At 47.4% G+C, this 17783-nt stretch overlaps 1 protein-coding gene across 3 annotated transcripts in view; it reads right to left on the bottom strand.

Annotated features, from left to right (window-relative positions):
- ADAMTS9 (ADAM metallopeptidase with thrombospondin type 1 motif 9) overlaps nucleotides 1–17783 on the bottom strand; it is a 157173-nt gene that overhangs the window by 90712 nt on the left and 48678 nt on the right. For all 3 annotated transcript variants that reach the window (XM_084902692.1, XM_084902694.1, XM_084902693.1), the window contains exons 12-16: nucleotides 16001–16146; nucleotides 9224–9405; nucleotides 8944–9080; nucleotides 7439–7556; nucleotides 7113–7208 (exon numbers count right to left, since the gene is read on the bottom strand). In XM_084902692.1, the coding sequence (XP_084758818.1) occupies nucleotides 7113–7208; nucleotides 7439–7556; nucleotides 8944–9080; nucleotides 9224–9405; nucleotides 16001–16146 (679 nt within the window). The remainder of the gene's footprint in view (nucleotides 1–7112; nucleotides 7209–7438; nucleotides 7557–8943; nucleotides 9081–9223; nucleotides 9406–16000; nucleotides 16147–17783) is intronic.

Here is a 17783-nt window from a genome sequence, read left to right as displayed (position 1 = left end):
CATGGCCAATCTGCCACATGTGTGCTTAAATGCCACATTTTCCATGAGGCCCAGCCTCCAATCGGGCCCAGTGACCTCTGCCTCCTGGAACTCACCTCGTGGGTCATCCCCTCCCCTGTGGCATAGCACTAACCATGCAGTCTTTAGGACACTGCAGAAACGACACTGTGACTTCCAAGGCCAGGTCAAAGGCATGTGGCTCTGCCCTGCTCTTCCCTGCATCTCTGGTTTCAGGGAGAAAAGCCAGCTGCCATATTGGAAGGAAGCCTAAGCTGCCATATTGGAAGGAAGCCTTCTTACAAACAGCAGTGAGGACAGAGGCCTCTCCCAACGGGTCCGAGGGAGGCACTTGGGAGGTGGATCTGCCAGCCCCAGTCAAGCTTTCAGATGCGCAGACACCTCAAGTCAGAAACAAGCAGTTGTGCTGCCTGGAATTCCTGACACACAAAATCTGGAGACCCTCTGTATCTGTTCTGTGAAGCAGCCATAGTTTTGGAGGGTTTTGTTTTGTTTGTTTGTTTAATCTTTTTTTTAAAGCTTCTTCACCTGTCTCCACAAAATTCATGGAATTCTGTCCCTAATCCAGCACTTCTCTATGCGGATTTCCACCCTAGGAGCCCCATCTGGGTCCTGAGGGGAGTGTACGATGCCATCATTTGAAATGGTGGGGAAGATCATGGAGAAGCTTTAAAAAAGATTTAAAAAACAAACAAAAGAAAACCCTCCAAAACCATGGCTACTTCACACATTTTGAGATCATTCATTAAATAGTAAAAGCTGTTCAACAGAACCATTCGTTTTGAATCTGCCATCCCTCCCATGCCAGCAGACCCACATTTCCTACACCATTTCCCACTTCGTGTCTCGCCACAGCACTGTTCATGCTTTCCTCCCCAAACAGGAATGTAGGCCCCTGAGGACGAGGACCTAGGGACCGTTTGTGCACTACTATGTATGTGCCGGCTTCCAAAGGGCACTTGGTAGGTGCTCAATACATACTTTCTTTGGCAGAATGAATGAATCTGCTGCAGATCTTCTGAAAGAGAAACCATCAGTGAAGCTGGAAAAATAATGTTGGAGAACTGCCTGAGTCAAGTGCCGAGACATGAGCCAAGGCAGAACGTGACTGACAGTCAGACCGTGAGGAAAGTACACCCTTTATCGAGTGTCAGGAGAGAGCGAAGAAAGCCCCAGAAAGATTTTAAGAAGGGTCTCCCTCTCAGAGGCGACCGTTGAATTCAGACGGGGAGGAAAGAACGCACCGCTCTGACATCATGACTTGAATGGAAAACTGGCAGAAATATTTACCACCTGTGTTAGTCTCCATCTACAAAACTGGGCGCGATAAAAACTAAGATGTAATCTTGTTGAACATAAACATAAGAAAAAAAAATAATTGTATTCTCATACTTTTTGACTAATTTCTCAAGATGAAATCCTCATCACCTCTTTTCCCCTCGTAGTTATCATTGAAGTTTTGGTTTGAGGTACCAGTTGGTTTTCCCAATGCCCCTGCTCCCTGAACAATGAATCCTCTGAGGACTGGGCTGGACATGAAACAGGCACTCAGCAAATCAGAGATACAAACATGTGGGCTCTGCAGAAAATACTAGAGAAAAGGCCCCTCGCCTTTTGTAAATTGTGCCTGATTAGCACATCTCAGCAGGAAGGGAGCCCGTGAAATACCCAGGCCATGAGTTCAGGTGAATAAAAGGAACACGAACATGTAACGCATAGATAGCAAATAGGTTTCACCCCAGCACCAGCGTCCATGGGTTGGTACTAGCTGCCCAAGAACCTACACAGGACAGGGTCCCTGGAAACTTCCTGTCTCCGCAACCTGCTAATGGCAATCTGTCTTGGCTGTGAGATGAGGAGGGACCCAGTGTTGGCCTGTCTTTTATGGAGGCAGACAGTGCACTGTCCCGGCGGGCAGAAGCAGTGTGTGTGTGTGTGTGTGTGTGTGTGTGTGTGTGTAGGAGAGTTAGAGGACTAGGGGGAAGGCCGGGTGCCCCATGTGGAGATGAAAGCTTCTCGCACAAGGAACCTCCCAGAGCTCCCTCCGCTGGACACTGTCCCAAAGCAGACTCTGCAGGGTCAGGAATGAACTGCATGGGATTTGGTCCCTAATCCAGCTCTTCTTCTCTGAGGAGTCCCACCCTGGGAGCCCCGGCTGGGCCCTGAGGGAGCATATGATGTCGTCATTTGAAATGGCGGGGAAGATCATGGAGGCAGGGGATAAAGCTTTTAGAAAGATTAAAAAACACCACCAAAACAAAACCCTTCAAAACCATGGCTGCTGCTTCTTAGCTCAAAATTCTTTGGCAATCCCTACTGCCTGCAGAATTTAGTTCACATTCCCTAGGGTAACTTTCTGTACCTTCACAGATCTTCTCCTGACCTATTTTTCCAGCCTCACCATTCACTCCCACCGATAAACCTCAATTTCCAGTCATGTGTATCCCCAGGTCTCCATACGTTTTTCTACAGGGAAGTAATACAATAAGGTGGCTAAGGGTACGGTCTGAAGTCAGACCAAAAAGCAATACAATTCTCCCCTTCTGTTTGTGTGATCTGGGGGAGGGGAAGGGGGGTTACTTAACCTCTCTGAGCCTCAGTTTCTTGCTCTGTATAATGGGCTTCTCATAGGACTGTTAAGAATGTTAGACATGACAGGACACACAGACTTCCGTTCCTGGCCGATCAGAATGCCTTTACTAGTATATGCATCGTCGCCCTATCAGACCGCTATTGATGCCTAATAGAGATGAGAAAGGCGTGACTTAAAAACTGGCAAGTCCTTTCCCAAGGCAGGCCTCTTGTCCAGGCAGCCTGTCTCTGAAGGTGGCTAACCACCAGAGTTTTCTAAGAAGGCCGTCAACAAACAAAAACGGATCCATGCATTCTTTCTCATGTGTACAAATACAACCCGATTATATTTAGCTACACGTTTTTTAAAAATTTAAATTGCTTGCTGCTAGACTGCAGGAGCCCCTTTAGCAAAGTGACCATTTAAAAATGCACGTTTCGAAGGTCGAGAAAGATCCCAGCAGGTGCTCAATCAGTGATGTGAAAGGAGGAGTGATTGGCTGACTCTGACATCGAGACAAGGAGACAGAGTGCTGGCAGCCACATGCCTGTTTCCGTGTCAGCATGAGCCCGTCAGCCTCGCCCCGCCCGCGGCTCCTGTGGCATGAGCCCCACCAGCCCAGCAAGACGCACGCGTTTCAATGGGTCACTGATCGGAGATGAAGTCCTTTCCATGGCACCAGGGCACCCGGAGACTCCTAATGTGGGTCCCTTACACAGTGATGGCAGGGCATGCTGCCAACAACATGGCCCAGTTTCTCAAGTGAAGTCGCCTGCTAGCCACCCAGCTGATGCTTCAAGAAAAAGGGGGAAGGAAGATGTCAGCAGGCTGGTCTGCACAGGAAGCTGTGATCCAGTTCTGCTCAGATTCCAAGAGCAACCGCTTATTCTAGGGGACGCTGGGCTCCTGACCCAGGTCTCCAGGCTTCCCCTCATGCTCTTGCTGACTCGACCCTTCACCCTTCCCTACATCTCCTTGGCCCAAAGTCGGAGCAGGGAATGAGATGGCAGTCACCAGGTGAGATGGCGCTCCCGCTTTACCACGAGCCAAATTGATCCCCGTCTTCCCGCTGCCACTGCTGACCCGGCGCTAAGTGCACTGGAGGCAAGTGAGCATCACAGCAACGGCTCTTTTTTCTCAAAAAACCAAAACCAAAAAACAGCATCCTCGTGGCTCTGGGGGCAGCAGGCCTTCAGCCCAACAGGAGGGAGGGTGTGTGTGAGAGGGTGACCTTTGACAGGGAGACTTTCTGCTTCGGTACCTTGTGAAGGAATCATTTCCTGAAAACAACAGTGGCCTGCCCAGCCTCCCGCTAATGCGATTAGGGGAGCTCATTTCCTGGCTTCCTTCCCCGCAGTTCCCCGTCAGAGCTGGGCTCTCCGAAGGCCCACTCTCTGGGAAGGACTGTGGCTGGGCTGGCCTTCACATCGGGAGGGATAAGGATGAAGAGGCTTAATAACAAAACAGCTGTGAATGGACTCAGCAAGATTCAGCAGTGGGTTTTCAAACCTTTTTTGAGCATTGACTGTACCTTCCTGCAAGCCAAGAGCAAGCCTTGAGCGCCCGATCTGATAGTGTCCCTTCCTCCCGAACCGGAGAACCCACTGCCGGGCTCGAAGGCTCTGAGGGGCCAGCGGTCACGCTCCGTGCACGGTGATTTCCAGGCCTGCGCCCTTCTCAGGTGTGACCAGAGAGACATCCTTCTGCTCACAGGACTTTGCCATGTATTCCATTAGAGAGCCATGGCTGCCTCCGACTGCCTGTGGCAGATGGCAAATCTCTCCCTGTGCCTGCGTTCTTGACAAAGGATGAAGACACCTCCCCGAGGAATGAAATGCTATCAGGAGGCCCTGCTCCCTCCAGGCGCCCGACCTGGGGGATGAGGCTGAGGGGAAGTGAGGCCCCTGTGTGGAAAGAGATGACTTTTCCAAGAAGGAGGCGACTAAGGGAGACTCGTTCTCCCTTTCGAGGAAAAGAAAGGAGGAGGTCAACGTGGCTTTCCACTCACAGGGAAGTAACTTATACATGACGTGGATGCGATGCTGCGGATGTGATTAGGAAGTAGGAAGGACACGTGCTCAAATGAATAACCCAGTGCATGCAGAGAATGCTTGACCCATTCTGCATGGCAGTGGCATGAGGAGCGTGGGGTTGCCAAAAAAATAATTTGTAACAAAACCCCAAGAACTTCGCTAGGTGTCTTGTGAAGGCACCGCTCATTTAGATACTCCGATGTGGAAAGCTGAGTGACTGATTTCAAGGAAGACATGATGGTCTATAAAAGAAGGGTGTACACATAAGGAACTGTTTGACATTGAAATAAGGACTCAAAAGAACTGTTGGCCCAGAAAGAAACTCACTACAGACTGATTCATTTGCCTCTCAGCATAAGATTATTGCTTGTCTCATTTTCAGTTCTTATATGTGTATTTCTAGTATCACATGATCTCACTCAGCGATGGGAAATAATGAACAACATAAAACGATGGACAGAAACAGACCCAGAGATAGGGAAACATTGATCAGAATGTCAAACCTCAGAAGGAAGATAGAGGAGGGTGGGGATAGGGGGAGAGATCAACCAAAGGACTTGTATGCATGCATATAAGCTTAACCAGTAGTCACAGACAACCAGAGGGGGTGGGGGCATGTGTGGAGGGGTTTGGGATGGGAATGGGGGGATGGGAACAAATATGTAATACCTTAATAAATAAAGAAATTTAAAAAAAAGAAAAGAAAAGAAGGGGCGAGTCTCTCTGTTTCCATAGTAACCTCACCCCCCAGGAGCACACAGTGGGCACTCCGCAAGTAAAGACAGCATGAGCAATGGTTGTTCCCAACTCAGCAATCACGTACCTACTTTGTGTGTAGGCTTTGTATCAGGAGCTAAAGATATAACGGCACAGCCTCTGACTTTAAAACCTTGTGTTCATGGGGAAAGGAAGAAACAAGCATTTCATCTCAGTTGATGGCACTTCCTCTCCTCAGTTGCTCCGGTCCAAACCCTGAAGCCCCCTCTTTCTCTCACAGACCACATTCAGTCCATCAACACACCACGATGCCTCCTGCTTCACAAGATACCCAGAGTTCTACCACATGCCACACCTCAGCTGCCCCACTTGGGGCCAAGCCACCAGCACCTGCCCAACCAGACTTCCTACTTCTGCCCTGCACCCTCCCCTGCTGCCTATTCTCAACATCACAGCCTGCTTGACTAGAGGGTATATCTTAGGAAGGATTCCATGCAGACATTCCAAAATACAGACACAAGTACTAGCCCGATTCAACTAATACTCATGTACTAGCTCAGTACGGCGAGTGTTTGGAGGAAGCCTCCACAGATGCTGTATTCAGGTGGATAAAAGGGTTCCTATCTGGGAAGTATAAGAGAAAGTCCATTAGCATGCTCATTTCTTTTAACCTGACTGCCCACAGGACTGCCCGATCTCCCCGGATCTGAGTGCAGTGCTGGCACGCTGCTTCTCACGGCAGGGGTATGGTGATGCCAGGTGACCAGCTGGGTCCTCTCAGTCATGACCCCATTCCCCATGTCCTTCTTTTAATTAAAAATGGTTGGCAAATTTCATCATCACTTACTGCAGTTTTTGGCATGATAAATGGAAGTGGGACTCGCCTGAGCAGACTGTTGAAGATGAATACAAGGTTGTCAGGGTGCTATGGTTTCAATATAAGAAATAGGTATGAACTGATCACGTGCCTGAGCGTGGGGAGAGAAGGATGAAGAATCAGTAAAGAAACCAGACGGGCCTAGCTGGTCATGACATGAGAAAAATATTGCCACTATCAAACCTTTTGAAATGACCAGCTGTAAGCAAATATTGAGTAAGTCCACTCTTGGTTAGAGTTGAGAATATAAACATAAAGCCAGGTAATACCTCTAATAAAACATTTGCAAGTCAGTTACCCACAGGACTGATTTTTTTGAAAGAAACTCAAAGAACCATGATTTCATGCTAAACTTACAAGACAAGTACTGTCAAAATTTGATGTAGGGCTCAGGCCAGTGTGGGTCAGTTGATTGGAGCATTGTCTCATACACCAAAAGGCAGCGGGTTCAATTCTCCATCAGGGCACCTAGGTTTCGGGTTTGATCCCCAATAGGGACACTTACAGGAGGCAACCTATCTGTTCTCTCTCTCTCTCTCTCTCTCTCTCTCTCTCTCTCTCTCTCTCTCTCTCTCTCCCTCCCTCCCTCCCTCTCTCCTTTCTCTCTCAAATCAATTTTAAAAGTGCTTTAACATTTCTGATTTAGGGCCTTTCTATTTTCTAAGATACAGAGTAAATCCCTCAATAGTGACTGATATAACAGCATGACTCTTACATCAATACCCTGAGAGTCTATATATGTGGGAGAAATAAAATAGGTGGATTTCAAGACCAACTTCTTTTTTGAAAATACATGCCACCTGAAAGCGCTCTATGTGCTGCGCAGGGAGGGGAGTGTCCACCAACTGCTCCAGGAAACAAGAATTGCTGCCAATGCCAGGGGTACCCATCTCACCTAAATAGTTATCGTCCTCCAGTTTCCCTGAATTACTCTTCTGCTGTACGTAGATGCTGGTCGCACCCGCTGGAATTCGGACCACCAGATTATAACCTGCAAAGAATTGGGCAGAAGTTCAGTATTCCATTTCTCTAAGCCTGGAATAAAATGTGAGCAACAAAGGAATACACTATAACTCATTTATCCCGTGCCTTTTGGGGGTAACATGCCTTTACAAGACTGATTTTACGCTTGACACTATTACTTTTATATATTACACACGATGAGCAATCTTTAAACAGAGGCCACTTGCCTTCTCATGGGAGTTAGGAACAGAGTCTTACCATAATGCACTGCTTTACATGTTCCTTCTACTGTTTTGCATGAAGAATTATCGCCGCCACACACCCCGCACTTATCTCTCCGGGCTTTTGAGTTTAAAACATGATCACATCCGGCTTGCTTTTAAAAAGAAAACATTTGAAATAAATGGTAATTATTACAAAGATGATGAAACAACGTGTAATGCATTTCTTTGCATGCTGGACATTCAAAATGAAGTCAAACTTGCTATGAAAAATGTGGTCTGGGCCCGCAGCCTGGGGCACCCCGAGCTTGTGAGATGCACAGATCCTCGACTCGGGGAGATTTCCTGGCGTGCTCACAAGCTCCTGAGGTGTTGCATCTACAGATTCGAGTTTGAGGAGCACTAGCCCACAAATAAATTGAGTAAATGGAAAACCCACTGGGACTGGGAAAAGGAGCAGTGAGGGCAGCATCCAATGAAAGAGCTCAGGTCCTATCCTAAGGAGGAAGCCCTGCTCACTGCAGCCACCTGCTAGGCCATGCAGAAACAGGCACCCAATGCCGACACTTCCCAGTTGTCCAAGACCAGCTGGAAAATGCACTTGAAGTGAAACAGCCTGTTTAACTATTGTCAATGCGCACAGGCCAGTGATGGCTGCAGATTCCAGTTGCAGGCTTGAGGCTCCCTAAGGCCTCCTGAATGTCCTTAGGTCTCAATGCAAAGCGGCAGTGCAGCCTGAGCTCTGCGCGACCCCGAGACCCGAGCAGGGGAGGGGAGGGGGCGGGACGGCGGCACTCACATTCCTGCCCATCTGGTTCCTTTGGAGGAACCAGTTTTCAGGGAGGAACTCCAGCGCTGCTGCAAAATACACTCACAAGGAGGACCCACACTGTCAGCGGTGAGCAGGGCGTGGGTGGCACCCTCAGGGGGGTCTGGCAGTCGGACCCTCCGATTAGGAATCCAATCTGCCATGGACCAAGAGCAAGGAGACCACAGCATCTCCTAGCCTTGCTGTGCTAGGGACGCTCTGTGCCGGTGAGCACAGTGAGATGGGATCAGCCCCCGAGAAACCACTGCTCTGATGCTTTACCATCGGCCAAGTGTCTCATTTCCCTTCAAAGGGTAAATGACAATGTGCCTCAGGTAGCAGCTATCCTGCTTACAGTCAGAAAGACAGTCTGAGTGAGGCCAGCCCTTTCTCACAAGACCGTCCTGGCGCAGAGCTAGTCAATCTGAAATTGCTGCCAGGGAGCACTTGGGTTTCACCGCAGCCCTGAGGTTACAGTGAAGGCGTGTGCGGGCAGTGTGTGTGCGGGGAAACTTGCAGCAACTTCACAGGGAAGCTCTGTGCAAGCCCAGGAGGCTGAGAATATCAAGAAAAACCCAAGGCAGCAGGTCCAAGGGGTGTTGATGCTGCTCTGGGGGACCCTGCTTGGAGAACCACTGCCCGCAGACAGTGCACAGGTATTAGCGGCTGTCAAAGCCGCAGCCCACAGCCTGGCAGCAAGACAATGCAGTGCAGAAACACCAGCGGGGACTTACCCGGCAGAGGCCTTGGACACAGATATCGCTGGTGTCCTGCCCACACGGAGTGCCGTCCACCACTCGGTCTTTGAGCTGGTAGTAGGCGGTGCTTGTTGCCACCCTGCAGAACAGCTTGCACCGGTCCTTCAGCAGAACTAGAGGAGACAGCAGTGAATGCAGTGCGCCTCGGGACGGGACCGCCCTGGGCCCCCGGACCGCCCTGAACCCTGGACCGCCCTAGGCCCCCCGAACCACCCTGGGCCCCCGGACCGCCCTGGGCCCCGGACTGCGCACTCACTTCCGCTGTACTTGGGCACCCAGCGCACGTTCGGGTGGATCCCGTTGATGTTGAAGTGCTTCCCGTCAAACTGAGCGCACTGGTCCTCTCGGAAGTCGCGCTTCTGCTTGGGACAAGGCTCAGCGTTGCAGGACCTAAACTTCATCCTGCGCCCGGTACAGTACTTTCCACCGTTCTTTGGCCTGAGCAAAGGGAAAGAACACATGTGAGAAAAATAAGGGATTTCTCTCACCTGTGGCTTCCAGTCTTCTAGGGAAGGACCTATGAAGTGGCCGGTGACAGGGAATGGGGCCACGGCTCAGATATCTGCCTTTACATTCTGCCTTCAACACCATTAACCGTCTAACCTTGGGCAAGTCACTTAGCCTCGAGCCTCAGTCTGCCCATCTGTAAAATGGGAAGGTGCTATTTGATGGGGCTGCTTTGAGGGTAAAGTAAGAGAGTGTAGAACTTAAAGTATGAAATTCGAAGCCTGGAATCGATTAACCCATTTTCTCGCCTCTTTCTCCCGGTCAGTCAGTCAGGATTGATTTCAAAAGGGTAGAAGGTGAAAGGTACAGGTGAGGGGGTAGAATGTGGTCTGTCTGCCTCTCCTACTGACATTCTCCAGAAAACCATTCTAAACCTTTGCATCCCACCCCCATTCATGCCCTCCATCCTCTCTTCCCACGAATGACCACTGTATTTGCTTGTTTTATAAATAAGATGGAACAAAGGGAGTGAATGTATCTTTATTTCCACCAACTTAATAGCAAAAGCAGGAGAGCCCACTGGCTTCATTGAATGGACATTCAAGAGTATGGAGTCTGGCTCACAAAGCATCGCAGTGCAGATTTAATCTTTGCATGCAACTCGTGCATGTACTTTCCAGATGTGGCCGGAGAGTAAATTATACCACACGTCTCCCAGCAGTCAGCAGCCTGCCAAGTTCATCATGGAAACGGGAAGATCAGAGTCCCAGGCGGTCTGGCTCACCCACCCAGGGCTGGTATTGCTCAGATTTCTCTGCCACCCGAGGACGTCTCTCTACCCTTCCTGCCTCTCTTCTGCGGCATGAAGCTTTCAGAGTGATCTGCACCCTAAGAAGTGTTTTCTGGTTTGTTTTGGCAAGCCAGGCCCTGGAGGAATGGGACATGTGTCCAAGCCCAGAGAGGCACCCAGAGGAGCAGGTGAGAGTTGCTCTGGGCTCCATTCTCGCCAAGTGACCGCTCTTAGTCTCCCCACACTTCAGTTCTCTCCTCCTCTAACGTCTGCGCACAGTGGACGCCTGGGAGGGTAAGTACTGTGAGGTGCACTTGAGCACTCCCAACCTAACCGATCCAGGTCAGTGGCTTGCGTGTTTGAGAGCCAAATCCGAGTGGCAACGTGGCTTGCATCCTGAGGCAGGATGCAGTGCTCCTGCAGCGTGCCTGTACCTCAGGCAGGGCCACCTGGCCGGGACACGGTCCACGTGGTCCCTTGATCAAAGATGGTGGAGGAAGGTAAGAAGATAAGAGCGTGGGCTTTGCAATTACAGCTGAGGACTTCTGTGTAAGTCCCCTGGCCTCTCTGAGCTCTGTCCTGCACAGGTAAAGCTGGTTATGAATAGTTGTCATGAAGAAGACTGCATCTAGATATGTGAAATACAGCCTAGATTTCCTAGATACCAAGCTCAATACAAAGGCACCCAAGGCACATTCATTACACATGAATGACAGCACAGGCCCACGTAGCTGTGCAGGTGAAACCTGTTTTAAATGTGCTCAAGGAACAGCCCCTTCAGCTTTCCCTCAAATGGAAATGAACTTTGTGAATCATTTTAAATGCCCCAACTAACTCTGGTGGATGGATCCTTTATTTGTTGCCTGAAAATAATTCACATCTCTTTGTCTTTGAAAATAATTTTAAAAGTTTATTTCTTTGGGGGGGGGGGAGGTTCTGTTACCTAATGAGTCTTAGCTGACTCTTACAACTGGCCAAATGCAGCCATTCTTTGGGCTGCAAAAAGTTAATACTTGTAGGTGGCTTCCCTGCAGATGGTGACACCTTCCACCTTTGCTTGCTGTGACCACCATCGAATGGCAAATCACATTTACTGATTTATTTTTATAAATGACATTTAAAAAAAATGTATCTCTATTGATTTCAGAAAGGAAGGGAGAGGGAGAAAGAGGTAGAAACATCATTGATCGGCTGCCCCCTGCACACCCCACACTGGGGCTAGAGCCTGAAACCCAGGTATGTGCCCTGACAGGGAATCAAACCATGATCTGGTTCATAGGTCAATGCTCAACCATTGAGACATGCCGGCCAGGCTATAAATGACATTTTTATAAACAACTCATAGGAAACACTCTATGTGAGAGGCCATGTTTCTGAGGTTACAAAGTCGGACCCTTCAAACAGAGGGTTTGAATCCCAGCCCTGCCTCTTACTGAGAGAGCAATCTTAGACAAGGAGCCTCATTATCTAAGCCTGCTCCCTCCTGTAACAGAGATGATGCTAATGTCTGCTTCATCAGCAGAGGAAGGGTTACCTGGGTGAATCCATTCAAAGCTCTTGAGTGAGGCCCGCCACACAATAAATGCTGAGCTATTACAAGGGTCTACAAATGACACAGCAAATGGGGCAAAATCTGGCCTACTACCTGTTTTTTACATAGCCAGCGAGAAAATAATGTTGTTGTAGTTTGTTTATTTTTACATTTTAGAATAGTTAAATTTTTTTTTTATTTAAATTGGAGATACATAAAAAGTAGGTGAAATTCAAATGTCAGTGTTTATAAATAAAGTTTTATTGGTCCACAGCCACTAAGATCCTCAAAGTCTAAAATACTCATAAAATGTTTTACAGAAAAAGTATTCGTCTATGCAGTGTTTCCCAAAGTGTGGTGTGTGGTACGGATGCCCCCAGGGGTACAGGAAGAGTTTGCACTGCACCCTGCTTAGCTGCGCCTAACTCTACATTCTCATGAGTACGAGGGGTACTCAGCGTTACGAAAATGATAGAAAGGGTACACATATGTCAAAAGTTTGGGAAACACTGGTCTATGAAAAGAGTGTGCTGGCCCCAAGCTATTCTTTTGAGTGTGCAGGGACACACTGAGGTGGGCAGTGGCATTCTGGTGTCTGAGACTCTGAGAGAAATGGGCTCAGAAATGTTAAGCATTCTGTCAAGGTCACAGAATTAAGTGAGATGTGCTGGCTGAGACCAACCCCGTGTCCCTGATCTTTCAATCATCATCCGGCCTCACTGCTAGGCCTCCTCTCTTGAAATAGGCCTCTTTTCATATCAAAACTCATCCTCTGATCTAATTTGCTTTTTATAATAAAGGCAAATAGTATTTTATTAATAAGCATAAATTTGCCCTTTTGAAATATATGGTTTACCTTATATCCAAGCCAATGCCATCCTGGCCTGCTTTGCATTCTATTGTATAATGGGGAAGGCTTTAGCCAACTTAACTTACCTTTCAGCACGGAAAATTTCATTTTACACTTTAGTAATTTAGCTGGGTAGGAGTACTTTTTCCATGTAGGAAAATACTGAAAATTATAGGAAATGCAACTTGAATATTAACCACATTTTCCAACCATTAAGATCCTATTGCATGTCAAATAGGGATGAAAAGGACTTAAGGAAATTGTTATATTAATTGCTATGAAAGTAACTATATTCAGCACAGCCATGCTGAATCTTCCCTTCCAGCACATATTACACAACCATGCTTATTCATACATACAAAGGAAATTTGCAATGCTGCATGGCCAAAGATGAAGGCATTTGCCAAGGACCATCACAGGTGCATTCTACCATCAAGGGAAGCCAACCTTTAGCTTGGGAATGGCTTTAAACAGAAATTGTGACTTCTATGTTTACTTACAAAGATTTAGGGCAGGCAGATTAGGGTCAGCACAAAGCAGAAATTTCTAATAATACAACAGCAGCCCCCGAAAGTAGTGTATTTCCTAAGTTTGGTGGTGTTTTTTTTTTATAAGAAGTTAAATGATCAACTTCAGAGGATGCTGAAAAGCTATTCAGGGATTAGACTGGACGAGCCAGGAAGCAGTACTAGTCATCACTGAGAATCCTGCCAAGTGGGGCAGTCTCTGGGACTGGGTACTAACTCATTAGCCCATGGCCCTCCCACAGTAGCTAATTTTGGACATTTTTTAAAAAGTTCATCCAACTCAGTGTCCTAAAGAGCTTTGCGGCAGTTTTTTTTTTTTTTTTTTTTAAGCCAAATGAGAGATTGGTTTTCTTAGACCAAATAGACATATATGTCTACTATCTTGTAAGTTCTCATCAGCAGTTGCTATGGTAAAAGCCTAAATAGGACATATCCAGTTCACAAACTTGTCTTTTCTTAAATCAATGAATTTATTATTAAATTTAACCTACCTTCGAATTTAAAAGCAAAACAGAAGCACTAGAAGAGGGAAATACTTTGCCTTTCCTAAAGAACAGGTTTGATTTTTTATTTTGATGTATGTTAAAAATTCTATAAACCATTTCTTCCAGTAACTAAGAAGATTGGGGCGAAACTGAGAGCCCAAAATAACAAGTGTAGGCCCACTGGCCTGACTATGCCTCTTCTGGTTCCATTGCTGGTCTTGTTCTGAGACTCTAAGCTAGAATCTCCTGATTCTGGTTTAAATTTTTGCCCTTTTATGTATTTCGCATGGATTGGGAAAGCTCAAGATCCTTTTCTACGGGGACCTTCCCACAGGCGGGTGACTGTCTGTGTCTGGCCCAAGCCATTTCTGCAGGGATTCATCTCTTTCCCCCTTCCACAGCACTTCTAGAACTGCCCTGATGCTTTAAAAAAAGAAAAAATATTTAATTCGAATACAATATTCTTGAGTCAAAATTTCAAAGGTGCCTACTATGTGCAATACCCATATCCTCGTGATAATATAGCTTACTATAATAATAATTTGGCTCACTGTAACCACCCGCTAGTTTCTAGTTTTAAAAAATTCCTACTTGCTGTTATCTTGAAATGTTTCATTTTAAAATTTTAAACAGTGCAAATAGCTATAGATTTGATTTTAAAAAGCAAGTTGTAGAACACTATATAGTGCGATCTTTATTTTGTATAATGCTTATTTCATACAATACATAAAATTGTTTTTGGCAGTTATTTCCTGTGGGGATATCTGGTTAGAAATAACAATGGTAGGAATTTTTATGTCATAAACTTTTGTATTTACATTTTTTAAAGCATGTACTATTTCATACCATTATTTTTTTAAAAATACTAAACATGGGCAAATCTAATGTTTATTAGCTCATATACATAGCTATAGTGTCAGTTTTATAAACCAGAGTCTATATCGCATAGCTCTATAGTTGTCTTCTATAGAGACTACTAATATGTGGACGTGAACTCAGTGTTGGGCTGTGAACAAAAATATATTAAAATAAATTGATCATCATCTGTGATTTGTGCTACAGAGCATTTATAGGGCTTACAACAGTGACCTATAGCTATGTAGTTTTCTGGTTCACACAACTCAGATTTTTCTGGTAAACAATCTGGAAGCTTTGTCAATAGCAGGCCCCTTTCCTACCAATCAGCACTTGGTCTCCATTGCTCTGCAATGCAACCCTGTTTTACTGAACCAGCCCATGCTGCTACGTTACCTGCCCACTTCTCTCTGCAACCCACCTGCGCTCCTGCATGCAGGCTGTTACAACTACCGTATTTTCCAGCGTATAAGATGACTTTTGAAACAAAAAAAAGTCAACCGAAAATCGGGGGCAAAAGACCAAAATTGCACAAAAATTACCTGCAGATCTTGACGGCAAAGTAACTCTTTTCTTTGAAGTGGGGGGTAGTCTTATACAGCGAATATAGGCCTAAACCTATGTTTTAACTGTAAAATTAGGGGGTCGTCTTATACGCCAGAAAATAGGGGTAAATGAGTACAGCTGGGCGCATCATTTTACATTATCCAAAAGCAGCTGGCTCTTAAAAAAATGGTTGTTGTTTTATACATCTAGAAACTATGCAGAATCTGTGAAGACTTCTTGGTGTCCCCACCTATATACAGGTTCAGTGGCAATAATATCCTGTATTATTTTCTATTCCTTTAAATTGGATACACCTCCTAGCCACGCAAAATTGGATGTCATTCCTCACAACGAAGAGAGCAATTTTTCAAACCTGCAGCTAATAGCCTCCCAGCAAACACAGGACAACACAGGACAGGTGCTGAGAAGAACCCCACTGACTTTATTTGACCATGCAAGCCCTACCAAGGCCAGGCTGGTCACACGAGGGTTACACTCCCACTCTGTAAACGCTCAGGTTGTCTCACCTGTCACACCACCAGATTGATTCAAAAAGTAATCCCTGGCTTGGGGTTCCAGATCCATTGGATCTGCTGATGCTGCCTTGGGGGTCTGGGCACCCTTCCCAGCATTCCAGACGCTCCCTGGAAAGGGTGCATTTCTCTATAATCTGGGTGCAAATGGCCAGTTTATCTGTTTCCGCAGAAAAAAACGATCTGTTTACTTTAGTGGCGTGCACGCTCTGGGGGGGCAGTGAGCGATGCCTGTAAGTTGTTCAACAGGCCAAGCAACACACACGCATCTACTGTTGGGGAGGGAAAACTTTTAATAATAAAGGAGCATTGGAGGAAATAATAAACATTTGTTTGGCAGTGCTAGAAGTCCACCCACTCTCTTAATTTGGAAAGAGCTCTTCTCTCCTTCTGCCCCCAGCTAAAGAATCCCCCTGAGACGTTCGCTCCCGCTGTCCCGGCAGGAACAGGGAGGAGTTCCAGGACTTACTCTGGTCGGTCACACTCCCGGACGGCGATGCGGATGCCCCCTCCACATGTTCGTGAGCAGGTTCCAAACGGAGTCCAACTTCCCCAGGATCCATCAATCACGGGGGCCTCCATTTCTTTGGGAACACAAAATCCAAACTTGCAGTGCTGTATTCAATAAGGGAACAATGAGGGAGAGCTCGGTGCTGAGACATTGCAGGACCCGCTGTCCTTCCAACACGCCCTGTTCTGACTGCCTGCCTGCCGGGTGCTGGTGGGAAGGGCTGCAATGCCATCTGCAGTGTGAGGCATGGACCCTGTAGGGATCCTAACCTCCTACTGACTGATGCTAGTCTGAGTCTTCCTTGACAACTCGCTTCAATAAAACCGGCCGACCAGGGGTCTGCTCCAGGCTGGCCAGGGTGGCCAGTGTCAGGGTGCTCAGTGAGTTGCAGGGGAGAAGTAGGGGTAGAAATGGGCAGCCTGGCTGGAGACAGATCCAAAAGGAGTCCTGGGTTTGCAGAGCAAATCTCCAGTAACTAGGCCCAGCGATGTTGCGAGCCTGTTAAAATACAAAGCTTTACTGCTTCCCATGGATTTGAAAACCCACTTTTTAATGAAACAGGAAAGAAAAAAAGCTAGTTCCAGGATTCCTATAGAGTCACTCTGCCAAGGCACAAGGACACACGAAAGCAAATGGACACATTATAGAGGGCCCTGAACTTTACTGCCTTTTTGTTACTAATGGTTTCACGTTCTCCAGTCCCGAGCTGGAAGGAGGCCAGGGTGTTTACAACAGAAAACACAAAGTCCTCAGCAGGACAGGGAGGCCAAGAAGGCCATCTCAGGCCTCTGCCATGGCTGGCGTGAGGCCTGACACAAAGCCCAGGTCACTGCGCAGGGGACAAAGGGAGAGCGGCAGCCCGGGCTGCAGGAGGGCGATGCCCACAGCTCACTCAGGTCTCCATGCAGAGCGAGGGTGACTTATCCATGGGGAGGGCACAGGCCTGGAGCCACGAAGGCCGGGGGCTAAAGGGGGGGACTGCATATTCGGGGAAAGTGGGCAAAAAAAGAGGCAGGGGAAGGTCCCAGTCTAAATGGCAGTCCCAGGAAAGATTTGGTGAACAAGTATTTAAGAGTGTAATTAAACTGTCTACTCTGCTACGTCTTCTCCCTCATAAGTCACGTCTCCGAGTATCTGAGGACACGTCTCTCTCCCTGGGCTGTTTGGCTGAGACCTAAAAGGTTCTGCATCCAAAGAATCCTGGGCTACTCGGTACCCAAGACCTGTGGGCAGAGGCAGAGGTGCCCACACACCCCTGCAGTCACCTCCCCTGTGTCTCCACCCTGGTCCTGAGCATCCCGGGAGCACACGCACTAGAGATAAAGGAGAGCGGCCACTGTCTAGGCAGCGGTGGCCAACGGGCGGCCCGAGGACCACTGGTGGCCCGTGAGGTCGAAAGGTTGGCAACCGCTGAGCTAGAGCGCCACTCCCCACGGAGAATGCGACTGGAGTCACACACTTAAGCAAATCTCACAGTTCCAGGAAGTAACATTTAAACAAAAAGAAAATGAAAATTTATTTTAATGTCTCTTATTTAGCTCAACATATCTGAAACATTACTGTTTCTATATGTATAATCAACACAAAATGATGAGTGAATTTTTAAATTCTTTTGTCCACCTAGGTCTCAACACCTGGTGTGTCTTTTCATGTAATCACATCTCAGTTCAGACTGACATTTCACGTGCTCACCAGCCACATGTGGCTAGTGGCTGCCCCTCGGGACAGTGCAGGGACAGGT

The sequence above is a fragment of the Pipistrellus hanaki genome (assembly GCF_964339955.1).
Source record: "Pipistrellus hanaki genome assembly, chromosome: 13".
Classification (NCBI taxonomy): Eukaryota; Metazoa; Chordata; class Mammalia; order Chiroptera; family Vespertilionidae; genus Pipistrellus; species Pipistrellus hanaki.
The sequence above is the reverse complement of the archived record's forward strand: the minus strand, read 5'-3'. Positions and strand labels throughout refer to the sequence as shown.